The sequence below is a fragment of the Lynx canadensis genome, chromosome F2 (assembly GCF_007474595.2).
Source record: "Lynx canadensis isolate LIC74 chromosome F2, mLynCan4.pri.v2, whole genome shotgun sequence".
NCBI lineage: Eukaryota > Metazoa > Chordata > Mammalia > Carnivora > Felidae > Lynx > Lynx canadensis.
Genome location: NC_044320.2, coordinates 43,524,000 through 43,539,712, shown reverse-complemented (window position 1 = coordinate 43,539,712; position 15,713 = coordinate 43,524,000). Strand labels below are relative to the sequence as shown.

General features: G+C 33.0%; 1 protein-coding gene across 6 annotated transcripts in view; it reads right to left on the bottom strand.

Annotated features, from left to right (window-relative positions):
* Positions 1–516: 516 nt before the first annotated feature.
* Positions 517–15,713, bottom strand: part of TRIQK (triple QxxK/R motif containing) — an 84,092-nt gene continuing 68,895 nt past the window's right edge. For all 6 annotated transcript variants that reach the window (XM_032591914.1, XM_030304160.2, XM_030304164.2 and 3 more), the window contains 2 exons: positions 7,837–7,922; positions 517–2,488 (listed from right to left, as the gene is read on the bottom strand). In XM_032591914.1, the coding sequence (XP_032447805.1) occupies positions 2,375–2,488; positions 7,837–7,922 (200 nt within the window). In that variant the 3' untranslated portion in view covers positions 517–2,374. The remainder of the gene's footprint in view (positions 2,489–7,836; positions 7,923–15,713) is intronic.

The following is a 15,713-nucleotide window of genomic DNA, read 5'->3' as shown; positions in this document are numbered from 1 at the left end:
TGAAAATGCAGGCCGAATATCACCTCCCTGTCTTCAAAGATTCAAACCAGATTTCAACCTGGGATTTCTCTGCAGGCTGCTTCCCAGACAATACGAATATGAAAAATGTGCATTTCATGAAAACGGTGTTGTATTGTTGTCTCTGTTTACCTGCTATTTATTAAAGTCAGTGTCGAGCCTTTGGGACTTGTGGTTCTCTGGAGCCGTCGTAAGGTCAGTTATACAAATGGACTAGCCAGAGACTCAGGGTATCGATGAAACGAGGTAATGAAACCTGCCTGTAATTATACTATGTATAAACTAATATTTATTACTATCAGAAACAACTTTTTCCCCTCAAAAGAACACCTCAAGAACAGAAGGGGACAGTAACATTTTTTTTTTCCACAGTAGTGAATTTTCAGACATTTCCAAGAGTATATTCACCTATTTTAAATACTGTGAATTCTGTTATATCTCACTTGGATAGGTATCTAATAAACAAATTATTATATATCTTCTCATTTAAACTACTACTGAAATTAGAAATAATCTTTATTTGATATGACTGTTTTTAACACCATATGGGAGGTAAAAGAACTAAGTGAAAATTGTTCACGTAAATGTGATAGGAGTGAGGGAAAAGCAGTATTTCTTGACATGTGGCATGTCACTCAGGAAAGGAAAAGGCCCATCATATCCAAAATGCCAGCTTGGATATTCCCTTGCCACCCACTTCACGAACAGACATACCACATGGCATTAAATGCTGCAACCTTTCCTAAAAATGCCACTTGGATTGGTCTGCTGTGGTGAGTGTATAAGAACTCTTGGTCTGTCTCATGAGTTTGTGATTTCAAGGAGAAGAATCCAGTAAATAACACTGGCTAAATTTTGCCCTCAGATGTTTGGCATAAATGATCTGTGAGGATCCTGGAACTTTTGGCTGTTTTCACGTTGATGAAATAAATTATGCTACTTGAAAAAATTCTACAGAACATAATGCTATACAGTCATCGTCAACTATCTGCAAAAGTCTCAAAGAAGATCTAGGGAATTTATCAACGGCTTTCTTCTCTTGGCAAATATGAAAACGACCTTAACATTTTATTTGCTCTTCATAAATACAATGGATATGATATAAAACCCTTTGTGCACATGTTTCAAACTATTAATTTTCTATGCTTCTTTCTGTAAGGTAGTAGTAGCTAACAAATGTGCTGTGGACACATATTTTCCCATTTTCAAAGCTTTATGTATTCGTGTGTTCTAAAGTTATTTTAAAAACTCCATTACCAGTAAAAATATTGAATACATTGATTATTATACTCCAACAAATGCAAAATATCTTGAAAATTTATATAAACAAAAAATTACCTATGTGAGTAGTGAGGCATACATTTTCTTTCATTATTTATTTTTCACAAAACAGTTGTGATTGACTAACTCTCAAGAGACAAAATGTAATTTTGTAAACCCACTTCGTATAGTTCAGATTTAAGAGGCAACCCAACAAGATTATTCTGAGTAGGTAGGACTTCGTTACTGTTATGTGGAAAAAAAAAAAAAAACTGCACAATTAAATGACAGATTGTTACATATCTCCCTAACAAGAGGGGCAAACTGATACTGCAAGCAGTCAGAACAACATAATTAAAATAGAATTCCAAGTTTATATTAATAGAATAATAAGTTAATTAAAATCAAGATCAACTGAACTTTGTATTTACACCAGTTCAGACAGCCCAGGAGGAAAGGAACTCTATTTTAGAGACATATGTGACTCTTTGAGCTTCTGTCATCCAGGTGCCATTTCTGATGGAGCACATGTGCACTGAACAGTTGGCAAAGAAGGAAAAAGATTACTGTAGATGTATGTGCAGATAGTTCCTCTAATGATATAAAATATGTCTGGAAAGAAAGCAGGGCTTCTTTGTAAAATGAAAAATTCCCCATGACTTTTTATTCCTTCTTAGGCTCTGAATCTGATTTGAGAATGTTTCTGTAAATGAGGATATATACTTTTACTTATGATGTATATGGAACAAAAATAGATTTAGTAATCTCTAAGCGATGAAGTTATACACATAAATTGGCTAAGACATCCGAAGAATTTGGGATCTGTTTTCCATTTTATCTAAACGCACCATGAATAGGTTGCCTGTCAAAGTACAAAGATTTTTATAAAAGTATCCGGGAGCATACATTATACTACATTGCTAGGTAAGGTTCTTTTCTTGATATCCTATGCAACTATTTAAAAAGATATTTCTGAAAACTAAAAATACCAGCAGAAAGAATCCAAGATGTTCCAGTTTCAGTACTTTAGAAAGTATTGGTCCCAAGGGGTGCTTTTATGAAATTATTTCCCTTCAATGCATTGATTGCTGTTCAGCTAATCTTCATCTGGTTTCAGAGCAGGGTCAACATCTGTGGACAGTCTGAGATAAAAGAAAGCATAGAAAGCCAGTAGGAGGGCCAATATAGCTGCAAGTACGAGGCCAACTTCCTGAGGAGGAAAAAAGAAAAAAAAAAAAAGTAGGGTTGAAATTGATGAAGAGATTGGTTAATGTTATGAGTTTCATCAGATAAAATCACCATATAATTCCATCATCTAGAATAATAGTTTGAACCTAATAATCACATTCTTTGTGATTATCACTTCTTGTCATGAAGTAAAGTATCTTATTTTGTACCTGACAACACGCACTGCAATGACAAGTACATCAGTGGGTGACTCATTCCTACTATTATTTCCATTTAATTTGTTTGTGCTTTTCTCATAGCAAAATTAAAATTTGTAATTTTAATATTTGCATACTTTGGATATGAAGACGCCAGTGCAAGCAGTGTGGTTCATGCTCACAGTTTGCCTGTTCTCTAGTGGAGTAGGCCTAATTTTATTTACTACTTCAATACATTTGTTATTAGTTATAGCTTTTGGACACAGATTTTTAAAACATCTATCTTTCTTTTTCTAACGGGAAGAAACTCCTATTACAACCAGTTTCTAACTAATGTCTCTGCAAATCTTTATTAAATATTATTTTGTTGAAACTCTAATTTTTAAACTCTAAATCCTATAGTTTATAATGTGGGGAAACAAAACAGTACTTTTAGCTCATGGAGGATGACACAGTGTAATTTATCAGAACTGTGAAGGGTGATTCTGAATATTTCATCTGGTGATTTGGTGTGGGTCATATTAGTTAATTAAAATGGAGGTCGAAAATTTACTGTATGTATTATGGCAAAAATCCCATTATCTCTTAAAAAGTCTATAAACTTCATGTATAATGAAATATATGGTATGTACTATGTTGTATACACACACACACCATTAAGAAATGTTCTCAATATTACCATATCATTTAGCTAAAAAGAGAAAAAAGAGCAACTAATGCCCATTTCATACCCTAAAGAGCCTAATATGCCTTTCTAATTTTCAATTGTGTATCACACCCATTCCTGGCATTGTTTTATGGAGAAGCAGTTTATTTGCATTTACATGAATATATTTTACATTTCATCAGAATGTACAATTAATAACTCAACATACGCCCCCTAATAAACTTTAAAAACATTAAAATGAATTTGATTTAGAATAAACACGAAATTTTTACCTGGATGTTGAAATTACAAATGGGTGCTTTATACAGATATTTAGCTTCAAAGTTACGTTGATTTAGATTTCCAAACTATGAAAATAAGCAATTGATGAGAATCATGGAGTTGACAGAGTCAGTGTCAACTGTTTTTGTAAGATTTGATTTTTTTAAATCTGATACATCAATATAATGTCAAATGAAAGTGAGTTTTTCTTTGTTGCAGTTGGAACACTGGCATCTCGAAAGGGCATGGCAGCATCAGACAGGTTTCATTTATATTCTTATACCCACAGCTGTGCTCCCAGACCCATCTGGTTACACAGCTACTAATTTTAAGAGGCTGTAATAAACAAGTGACACACAACTGCAAACTCCATCTGTTCTGTATAGTGGACAACAAAATTGTCCAACAGCAGTCACCGTCCGCACAAGCTTAAAGCGAGAATGTAGTTTTTACTCTTGATTGGAGGCCATCATCTCCATCTCATTTGATAATCACCTCTAATTGCTGCTTTTCAACTGCTCCTTGTCCCTTCAAACAACTCTTTATCATCTCCACTATACATTTTCAGACTATCCAGAGGCATGAAAAAGGGTTTTAAGGGTAGAAAGCAGAGAACATTCATAGAATACAACTTCAGAGGATCCATTAATTCAATTAATTCTATTGAATATATGGGGCAGGAGGTTGGGCTAGGAATGGAGAGGAATTGCATCATTTTTTTTTTTTTTAATGTCCCTATTCTGTTGAGGATATGAGCATTGTGGGGACTGGATGTGTAAAGGGTTAAAACAATGGTAAAATTTGAAAATACTGCTTTCAGGGTGCTGGTGACACTAACCATAACTTACAGACCTGTAGGCATTTATGACCCTCCACCTCCTGGCCATTTTTAGTTTTACATCAGAAATAACCAACAAAACAAAACAAAATAAAACAAAAAACTAACATTTCCAGATGGCTCATCCCAAGAGGTTGTTCGCAGGATATGGTTGACACTCGAATATTTTATTTGTGTAACAGATAAATTACATTTTTGATCCTTATTCTTTTATTATGATTATACCTTTCAAATAAGCCATTTAAACAAATTAACAAACACATATAAATTATCTTTTTCCTCCTAAATACTAGAAAACATGGGTATTTACACTCTAAAAAACTTTAATCATGTTGTAGTTCTTGAAAAATAATCTAACTGAACATCAACCAAATAGCAAATATTAGTTGTACAAATATTTTTTAGGTGGCACTCATTTCATACTGGGTCATAAATTATAACATTTTGTTAACATTGGTAAGACATAGGAAATAAAATAGCTTCTAAAAAGAAATTAATTCTAGATTTTGACACAGTAATAGTCACATCTTATTCTAAATCATTACTGGTCTCTCAAAACATTTTCTGTCACCAAACATACATTTACAAAAAAGTGCTAAAAGTCTTTGAGCATAAAGACTACATTGTGTAGCTCTTTATATCGCTGGTCCCAGTTTTCTCAATCAATATTGTTGATTTTATATGGTAAGGAAATCTCCTGTCTTACTCATCTTTCTTTCTTACAGGTTCTACAACACTGTAATACTTACAGCATTTCTAAATAAATAATGAAGGGTTGAGTAAGATTTATATAATCTATACATAAAGTATATTAAAATGATGCAATACTTTGAAAACTTTATAACAGTAATCTTGGTATCTCCAAAGCAAAACCGAGAACATTTTATAATATATAATATAATGACACAATACAGACTTAGTTGAAGCAGGGGATCTGAAGGCCAATGACAAACACCCAAGGGAAGTCTTATTTGTACAAACCAGTAATGGCTAATTCAGAGAAATATCTTCTCCATCAGCTAACCATTCACAGTGAATTCTGTGCACTAGGTTCAATGTTAAGTGCTCTCATTGTGTTATTTAACTCTCCTGACATCCCTGTGAGGGAATGGTATATTCACCATTTTGCAAATATGCCAGCTCAGACTGGCGAGACGATGGTAATAGTAAGAGGCAAGAAGAATGTGATCCTAGGGCTCTTTATTCTGTGTTCAGTGTTGATATTGCTGTTATTTTTCTTTTCCATGCATCTGTTCATATTTTCTATAGATTTAAATTATTTTAAGAGCCTAACTAGGATTCATTCTAAAAATAAGTAGTAAAGTGATAAAATATTGTACTATTATGGTCATCCTATATCAACGAGATAAGAGTCAAACATGTTTGATGTTCATTAGTCCTTAGTTGCTTCTCTGACATTATCAATATGGATAAAATCACTCACTGGGGAAATTAAACAGCATTAAATGGCAATTGCTGAAAGAAACTTCGTTATTTAAAATCCTATGCTAAAATGACAAGGCAATCAAAGTTTGACAGGGCAAACTAATTAGTATGCCAGATCTGAAATGTAAAACACCTCCATGGTTCTGATTCTAAAAAGTTTCATATCATTTTAATGGGCTCTTCAAATAATTTTTCAAGCAAAGTAAACAATGCTTAAAGTTAAGGGTTTTGTTTACCAAAGGTTTACAAATCAAAATGATATGCTAGCTTATTGAAAAGGAGCTATGTTCTGATGTCAGTTAGAAGTTCTTTTGTACATACTTTAAATCATAAATGAAATCAGAAAATTTTTTTTCTCATAAAAAGAATTTGCTTATATTCTACATGGTTTATAAAAAGATATTAGATAATTGTGCTGTAAGGTAGATTTATCTCATACTAAAGTCATTCCCTCAAATTGAAATAATAACAAAAACTATAAGAAAAAACAAAAGAGGATGTGCATATATTAGTAAATGAGTGGTTGCACTATATCTCAAATTCGAATTTGCAGTTGCTCATTATATTGTGCCACAAGTGGATTTTGCTACACCATTATCTTTCTTTAAAACAAAACAAAACAAAACAAAACAAAACAAAAGAAACCAAAACACTGCATTGTGAGAGATAAAAGTGAGGAACATAAGTGCCTTGGTGAAAAATGACAAATAATGCTCTCACTACAAGAGACAACCATCAGGTAACTAATTGTAAAACAAAACAAAACAAAACAAAACAAAACAAACAAACAAACAAACAAAAAAACCCACAAAACAAAAACAAAACAAACCCAGGTATTACTTTTAGAAAGATGATGTCACAGAAATAATTTTACAGATGAATAAAATTTCATGTGAAATTAGAAGAAAACTCCAAAAGATTAATCATCTCTCTTTTAAACAAAAAGGCAATTCACTTTTTTCATTAAAAACTGACACAACAGCACTAACTGAGATTGTTGTTGTGAAAACATACCGTATCACACGGCAATGCTTGATCAAAATCAGCAATCAGGAGTAAAAAGAAGGCAGTGTTTCGTGATCATAATAGCAAATTCTGGAAGACAACCAAATATATCATCTGGCAGTTCAACAGCTGTTACGGCTTGGTAGTAATACCTTGGCATTTGCTATAAGCTATAACTTAGAAAAATTGATTTTTCATCTGCCAGATAAAAACCAAAATCTCTTTTTAACATTTTAATAGTTAAATAAAGTATATATACTAGTCACTTTAATTTTGCACATTTGACAGCACAACTGTCAAGTTAATTTCTGTATTTACAGTTTGATTAACCTCTAAATATTTGGCAAAAAATGGACATGAGTAATAATGTACATGTAATTTTGTTGAACTTCATTGTGCTAACACATTGGATTAGTATCTGCTAACATCATTCTCAGATGCATTTATCCCTCTTAAGCAGTTAAAACACTGATTTTCTAAAAGAACAAGTTTGGGGACATCATTAGAATTTTATAATAGAGAGTACTGGCAACAATAGTAATGCACAGAGTAAAATTACACACATGAATGATCTAAGTATATATAATTATAACTAAAATTTCAATAACCATAAAAGTAAACTTACTGAAAATGAAAGAAATTTTTTTATTCAGGCCACATAAATCACTGAACTGTTTGAACAATATACACAGTAGCTAGAGAAAAAATAAATTTCAACTTTAAGTATAACTGGTTCCCTTATGCGACATTGTGTTTTATTTTAAGACCAAGTCAAGTCTCAGAATTGGAATGATGTTTCCCATTAAGCAAATTCTTTATAAAAACCTTCAATTCTGGCATTGGACTTTGATTTTGAAATGTCATAAAACATTTAGAATTCAACATTCATGCAATCCAGTTTTAGAAAATGAAATGGCATGCATATATCAAACTTTAAAGTTACCAAATACAGGTACCTTTATGCCTATTGCTGTTTTCTTTGCTTCTGCTTTTAATTTGGTTGCTCGTAAAATAGGTTTGGTTTTTTTATAATCTTGTTTACCTAAAAAGAAATAATTTCAGGCAATGAGTTATGCTTATATATAATTCAAGTTTAACAGCCATCTGAAATGTCCAAGAATGTTTAAATACAGTAAACCTGGGACACGGAGTTGAAAAGTAGCTCCCAGTTATGGAAGCCATAAACTTGTCACCCTAAGGTCAACCTCTCCTCCTCCCTTGATTTTAAAGGAAGAAGAGTCAACAGACATCTTTGATTTGGTGTGTAGTGAAGAGCTAAAAAGATAAAAACTTATTTGAGAGAGTAAGATGTTTAAAGTAAAGACAGTAAGCCTTTTGGAAGCATTTAAGAACAAATGGGCAAATGAGTATACATAAGGTCCCATTAATAGGTAAAGCTAACTTTATTTTCCTAAATGAAGAATAAGAGCTCATTACAAATTATTTTATTAATGATATATTAAGTTTCCAAATAATCAATTTGAGGAATATCCTCAAGTTTTCTGTGAATAAGAAACTAAGAAAGAATCTGTAAGTACTTAACTTTTAGTCACTGAGTTCATTAGAAAAATGCATATTTAACTTTTGTTTGTTCTTAATAGAGGACAAAATAAATACTGCTAGATAAATATGTAGGTTAGCTACATTCAGATAATAGTTTCAATCTCCTTTACCACACTTCATTACCAAAGATGAATAAAAATTAAGTTAGTATCACCAAACTTCCTTTTTTGTATATCATTTGATGTCACCACTAATGAATAACAAAACTGAGTTTGTGTGTAACCTGTATGTAACTAATGAGTTACATAACCTGTGAAGAAAATAGATTTAACAACAACAACAAACAACACTAACAAAAGCATTCATTAGAATAATACACTATTTTGTTAACCAAACTTTTAATTAAGAACTGGGTCAGTGGGTCTCAAATACAATCTGTCACTCTATGGGAGTTAGCATATGACCATATAATCTCTCTTTTACATTCTCCTTAGTTTGCCTTGTTTCCATCTTACTCCTTTTCCTTCATGACTGGTTTCTTTCCAAATCTTTCCCCTGTATCTCCTTTATGTAAGTAATACAACTTCTAACTTTAGCTTCCACATCTTCCCCACACTGAAATAAATCTGAAAGCAGTTCATCTACACAATAGTATATTATAAAAAATTATGTGCAAATATTAATGTATTTGCTAATGATCCAAAAGTGCCCTTAAAATTCCATATAGATTTTTAGAATTAGAAATGGCAGGAAGAAGTGAGTCATATGGATGGGAGTAATGAAAAAAACACTCTATTTGTGTTCATTAGATACATAAAAGTGTTTCTTTAGCTGAAGAGCTATGTGTTTCTTTTTTTAAAAAAAGAGTCAGTGTATGTTATTTTCTTAACTGCTATCATATAGCAGTCATTCTGGATCTATGAACATGCAGAAGCTTAATAAATATTATTTGATGATAAGGTTTAATGATCCAGAAATGAGCCAATTGTAAAAATGTACATCAAATGATCTAAATTTAAATTATAGAATGAATAAAATACAGAAAAATATTACTCTGACCCATTTTAAATTAGCAACATTTAATTTTGTTGAAAAAGCGTTGACAAGTGTTCACTCTGATTTCACATCTGAACAGTCAAACTATTCATGTCATTACTCCTGCTGAGATATAAACAGTTCAGAACAATGAAAATGGTGACACATCAAATGCTTCCACTCAGGGTTACAAAACAAATTTATAAGAAGAATCAAAAGAGAAATTGGAAGATGATAGATTTGAAGCCAAAAAGTCATTTATTGTTTTATATATGGTCTATAATAATCTTCGGGTGCAAGGGGGAAAAATTAAAAAAGGATTGTCTTCACCCAAATGTTTTTCATACACATATGTTTTACTCTGGATGATGTGTCTGTCATAAAACAGATTCAACGTTTATTTATTTTTGGGACAGAGAGAGACAGAGCATGAACGGGGGAGGGGCAGAGAGAGAGGGAGACACAGAATCGGAAACAGGCTCCAGGCTCTGAGCCATCAGCCCAGAGCCTGACGCGGGGCTCGAACTCACGGACCGCGAGATCGTGACCTGGCTGAAGTCGGACGCTTAACCGACTGCGCCACCCAGGCGCCCCATTACAGATTCAAATACATACCTAAGAGTCAACGTTAGAGTGGGGATTTATCGCCCTACTTCACTTGTTGTATAACTTCTTGGTTAAATGTGTTCCATTTCAATTCAACTCCTGTTATCTCTTAGAGAATATTACCTCTAGATTTATATTAAATTTGATAGGGACATTTGAAAATGTATTTATAATAAATAGATGGTTTTAAAAATTATTTACACCTGGTACTTCTCCAAATAGTGCATCTGTCATTAATTTAGCATTCTGCTTGCTGACTATGATGTCCAAAGGTATAGACTGAAGAATGAAGTTTCAGTCTACGAAGTGAAAACGTTTACAGGGGACTTCGTCAAGTTCTTTATAACCAAAACTAGATATTTCTGTTATACCCAAAGAGGTTTTCAACATTTAAATTTTTTATGGCTTCAAGAAAGATACCTATGACCACAGGATTATAAAAAATGTAAAATACAGAAGCCCCTGCCTCCTGAGTATTTAACTTAGAAAAAATACACACACACACACCTGCACATACGTATATAATTTATATATAATAATACAGATTTTATATGTCTATGGCTTCTTGGACACAGGTCTGATTTTGGTTATATCAATAATGCAGTAACCAAAATAGCTGTTTGGCAATTGCTCATTACATTTTATTTACTTATTTTTTAATGTTTATTTCCTTTTGAGAGAGAGAGAGAGAGTGGGAGTGGGGGAAGGGCTGAGAGAGAGGGGGGGACAGAGGATCCGAAGCTGGCTCTGTGCTGACAGCAGCAAGCTCAATACAGGGCTTGAACTCACGAACCAGGATAACATGATCTGAGCAGAGGCTGGACACTAAACCGACCAAGCCACCAAGGCACCTCTGCTCATTACATTTTATATGAAAGGAAACCTGGATAATTTAAGACTATGAAGCTCATCTGGGACCTCAATTATCTAATTTCTCTGTTCAATGGCACCATTCATCACATTTCTGTATTTTCATTTCCTATGGCATAGTTAGGTTAACAAAAGCTTTTTCTCTCTATCCCCAAGCTTCCTGATTGAGTGATTTATGCTTCCTCTCTCCGATATAATCCTATAATACTATTTATTATATTTTATTTTTAAATTAACATACAGCGAAATTGGCTTTTTTCCTTTTGGTATACAGTTCTATGAATTTTAATGCTTCTGCACAGATTCATGTTATTACTACCATAATCGGGGTACAGAATAGTTCTCCCATTCCAAAAAACTCCCTGTGCTGTCCTTTTATATCCATCCCTCCTCCTACCCATAGTTCCTGGCAACCCTTGTTCTACTGTCCATTTCTATAGCTCTGTCTTTTCAATAATATGGCAATGGCTTCTTTTATTCAGCGTAAGTCCTTTAAGTTTCACCTAAGTTGTATGTATCACCAATTCATTCTTCTCTATTGCTGACTAGCATTCCATTATGTGAAGGTACCAGAGTTTGTTTATCCATTCACTCACTAAAGTGCATTTGGGTTATGTCTAGTATTTAGCAAATACTACAAGAGATACCTATAAACACAGGTGTACGGGTTTTTATATGAACACAAGTTTTCTTTCAATTCATCTAGAGTAGGACTGCTGAGTCATATGGCAAGTCTATATTTTAACTTTGTAAGAAACTGCCACGCCATTTTCCAGAGTGGCTATATTGTTTCACATTCCCACTAGCAATGATCAGAGTTCTGGTAGATTTGCATCAGAAGTAGTATTAGTATTGTTTCACCAGGTTATCTATTTTTAGCATACAACTGTTTATAGTATTCCTTTATAATCCATTTTATATCCATAAGGTTGATAGTAACATACTAATATCATTAATGATATTAGTAATTTGAGTGTTCTTTTTTTTTGTAGATAGTGTAACTAAAACTAAAGGTTTTTCAATTGTGATGATCTTTCTAAATAATAAACTTTTGATTTTCCTGATTTTTTCTATTGTTTTTCTCTTCTGTATGTTATTTCCATTTTAATCCTTATTATTTCCTTCCTTCAGGTTGCTTTGGGATTATTTTGCTCTTCATATTCTAACTTGTTTAAGCAGAAAGTTAGGTTACTGTTTTCTTCTTTATAAACATACCGGTTAACAGGTATAAATTACCATCTCAGTACTGCTTTAGCAGCATCTCATAAATTAGCAAGGAGAAGAAAAAAAGTTACATACAAAAACTATACATAGTCATCTAGTATATTTATCTATGCCGTTACCATTACTGGTGTTAGTTTTGGTTTTGTTGTTTGTTTGTTTATGGACGTGGATTCAAATTTACTGTCTTGTATACTTTCTTCCAGCCTACAGGACTCCCTGTAGTGTTTCCTTGGGCAGGTGTGCTATTAACAAATCATCTGGTTTTATTTATCCAAAAACATCTTAATTTCTCCTGTTTTTGAAGGATAGCTGTGCTAGATATAGAATTCTTGTTTGGCAGTCTATTGCTTTCAGTACATCATATATCATGTGTTTGTTACTTTTCTCTGCTGTTTTCAAGATTCACTCTTTATGTTTGACTTTCAACAGTTTGACTATAATGTGGCCCAGTGTGGATCCCTTTAGTTTATCCTACCTGAAATTTATTAAAGTTCTTGGATTAAAAAAAAAATTAAAGTTTTTCATCAAATTAGGGAAGTTTTGGGGTATTATTTTTTTCAATATCCTTTCTGACCATTTTTCTCCCTCCTTTCATTGTAGAATTATTATTAAACATAGATTGGTATTATGGATGGTGTCCCACAGGTCTCTGTTCATTTTTTGTCATTCTTCATTCACTCTTTTCACGTTTCTCAGAAAGGATAATCTCAATTAGCTTCTCTTCATGTTCCCTGATTTCTTCTGCTAGTTCACATCTGCTGTGAAGTCCCTTGGCAAAATTTTTATAATTATTGTATTTTTCAAGTCAAGAAAATCTATTTGTTTTTTTTTTAAGTATACATAACTTACATTTCTATAATAAGATGCTTTATTTGGTGAGGCATCATTCTCATATTTCAATTCTTTAGACATGATTTTCTTCAGTTTCTGAACATATTTCAAACAGCTGACTAAATACTCTGTTCAATTAAATCCAAGATATGGGACCCCTGAGTGGCTCAGTCAGTTAAGCATCCGACTCTTGGTTTCAGCTCAGGTCATGATCTCACGGTTCATGAGATCAAGCCCTCCATCAAGCTCTGTGCTGCCAGTGAGGAACCTGCTTGGGGTTCTCTCTCCCTCTCTCTCTGTCCCTCCCCCCCCCCGACTCTCTCTCGAAAAATAAATAAATAAACTTGAAAAAAAATAAGTCCAAGGTATGATCTTTCTTAGAGACAATTTCTATTCTTTTTCTGTGTATGGAGCACATTTTGCTGATTCTTTGTCCATTTTATAATCTTTGTAGAAAACTGGACATATCAAATAAAGTAATGTCACAGTTCTACAAATCATATATCCCCTATGATATTGTTGCTGCTGTTTGCTTTTCTTTTGTTGTTTTTAGCATTTGTTTTCTTAGTGACACTTTTGGTCTCATTATGCAAAGTCTGTATTCTTGTCTCATGCAGCCACTTAGCTTAGTGTTCACCTAAAGACTAGACAAATATTTTCTTAAATATCTTGAATCAGTAGGTCTTCCACTTTTGCTGGGGCTCTGTGGGGTGTGTGTGTGTGTGTGTGTGTGTGTGTGTGTGTGGGTATGCATTTTCCAGCTCTGACAGGAGTTTACAGTTCTGCCTTAGCCTTCACTTCCTGCTAGCTTTCCCAAGGTCAGCAATAGATGAGAAATATTATAGTCTTTTCAAGTCTTTATTGGACATGGCATAGCCCTGCACAGGCTTGTGGCTTTCTAGATTCCCAGAAATCTATGTTGGAGATTTTTAAAGACTACTGACATCTCTTTGCCCAGTTTTTTATAGTTTTAGAAGGACCTTCTGCTAGTCCCAAGTAGTAATGCTGTTTCAAGTAGTTGTGATGTTAAAAAAAACTTGCCACGGACTCTATTTGTTAAAAGCTGGGAGAGAGCTCTTCACAGAGTGAGCTCTAAGTCCAGTCAAATAAGGACAAGTTTTGATAATGAGGCTTTTCAGTGAGTTAACAGGTCAAATATGGACAACTCTCTGAGAATGGAGTGTGGCATAGCTCCAAACCCATTCTGCCTCCTCCAGCATCTGCAGGATGCTCTTTTCCACAACTACTATAGTTGCAAGGTTGAGGACAGAAAGATGGAAGTAAAGTCAGTTAAAACCCAACAAAGTCTAATGTTCTCACTGAGACTCAGCTATTTTTCTGGAATAAACATTCCTTGGCCTACTGTGAGAGTTTCATTAATTTCCAGATTTCAGAAAAAGTTGATTTTGACTTTTTTTTGCTTTGTTCTTATTGTTTTCACAGAGGGGCAGACTTTTGAGATACTTTCTATTCAAGAAGTGCTTCCTTTCCATCCGTTTACTTCCAATGTCATTATATTTGATGTTAATTTCTTTTATACAGCCTACATTTAGGTCATTTTATAAAATGTCAACCTGAAAATCTACTGTCCTTTAATTGGTATGCTTAGACCATTAACATTTAATTAAACTATTAATGTGTTTTCATTTTGGTCTACTATTTTATTATTGCTTTCTTTTTTGTTCCCTTTGATTGTTCCTGTTTCACTTTTCTTGCCCTTTTTTTGAATTATTTAAACGTTTCTTAGCATTCTGTTTAAGTTATTATGATTTGGAGGCACCAAGTGGCTCAGTTGGTTGAGAGTTTGACTCTTAATTTTGGCTCAGGTCATGATCCCAGAGTCATGAGATCAAGCCTCGCATCAGGCTCTACACTAAGCATACAGCCTGCTTGAGATTCTCTCTCTCTCCTTCTGTCCCTCTCCCTAACTTGTGCTCTCTCTCTCAAAAAAAATTATGATAATTTTGATATATCTTTTAGTATATTTTAATAACTGCCCTAGAGGTTATGAAATGTATACTTAACATTTTATATTCTAATTCAAATCAATATTTTCTTCAATTCCCTATTTATAAGCATAATCTACATTATTTTCAAAAATTTAATGTACACAATATAATAAATTTCATATTATTATATAATGGAAATAAGCAGTATAGTGCTTTGTAGTGCTACTTCTACCAGCTTTAGTTTCTATCTTTTGACTTTGATATGCTTATATTTGAACTTCTTGGACATGTATCATAGGTTAGGAAAGCAGATGTATGTAGTGAACTTCTACTAATTTAGGACGTTAAATATCTGTAAGCAAAGAATTATAAAAGTGAATATACTGTTGTAGCATAGGTGTGTTTTCCTTACAAATGCCAGGAAAGACATCGTTGTCCCTATTTGATGCACATTTTTATTACAGCCTAATAGTTTTGCAATAAAAAGTGAAAGGTACATGCATAGTTAGAAGGATTATTATACTCTTGTTACTGAAACTTTATATTCATTCATGATAAAAACTACAACTTGTCCTTACATAATATCAATATAATATTACTAAAATTTAATAGTGAAATAAAATTTTCTACTACTGTTCTTTCCAGTTTTGTGACCAATTTAATTGAAGACTACCCTGAAGTTGCCAGATCTGTACTATTAAAAAGTTACGTTATTATTTTCAACTATTCATGTTAATAGAAATTTCTTGATATTATGTAATGAAAGCAAAGTTTAGAAATACAGAAATAATGTTCAGACTGATACATGAAGACAA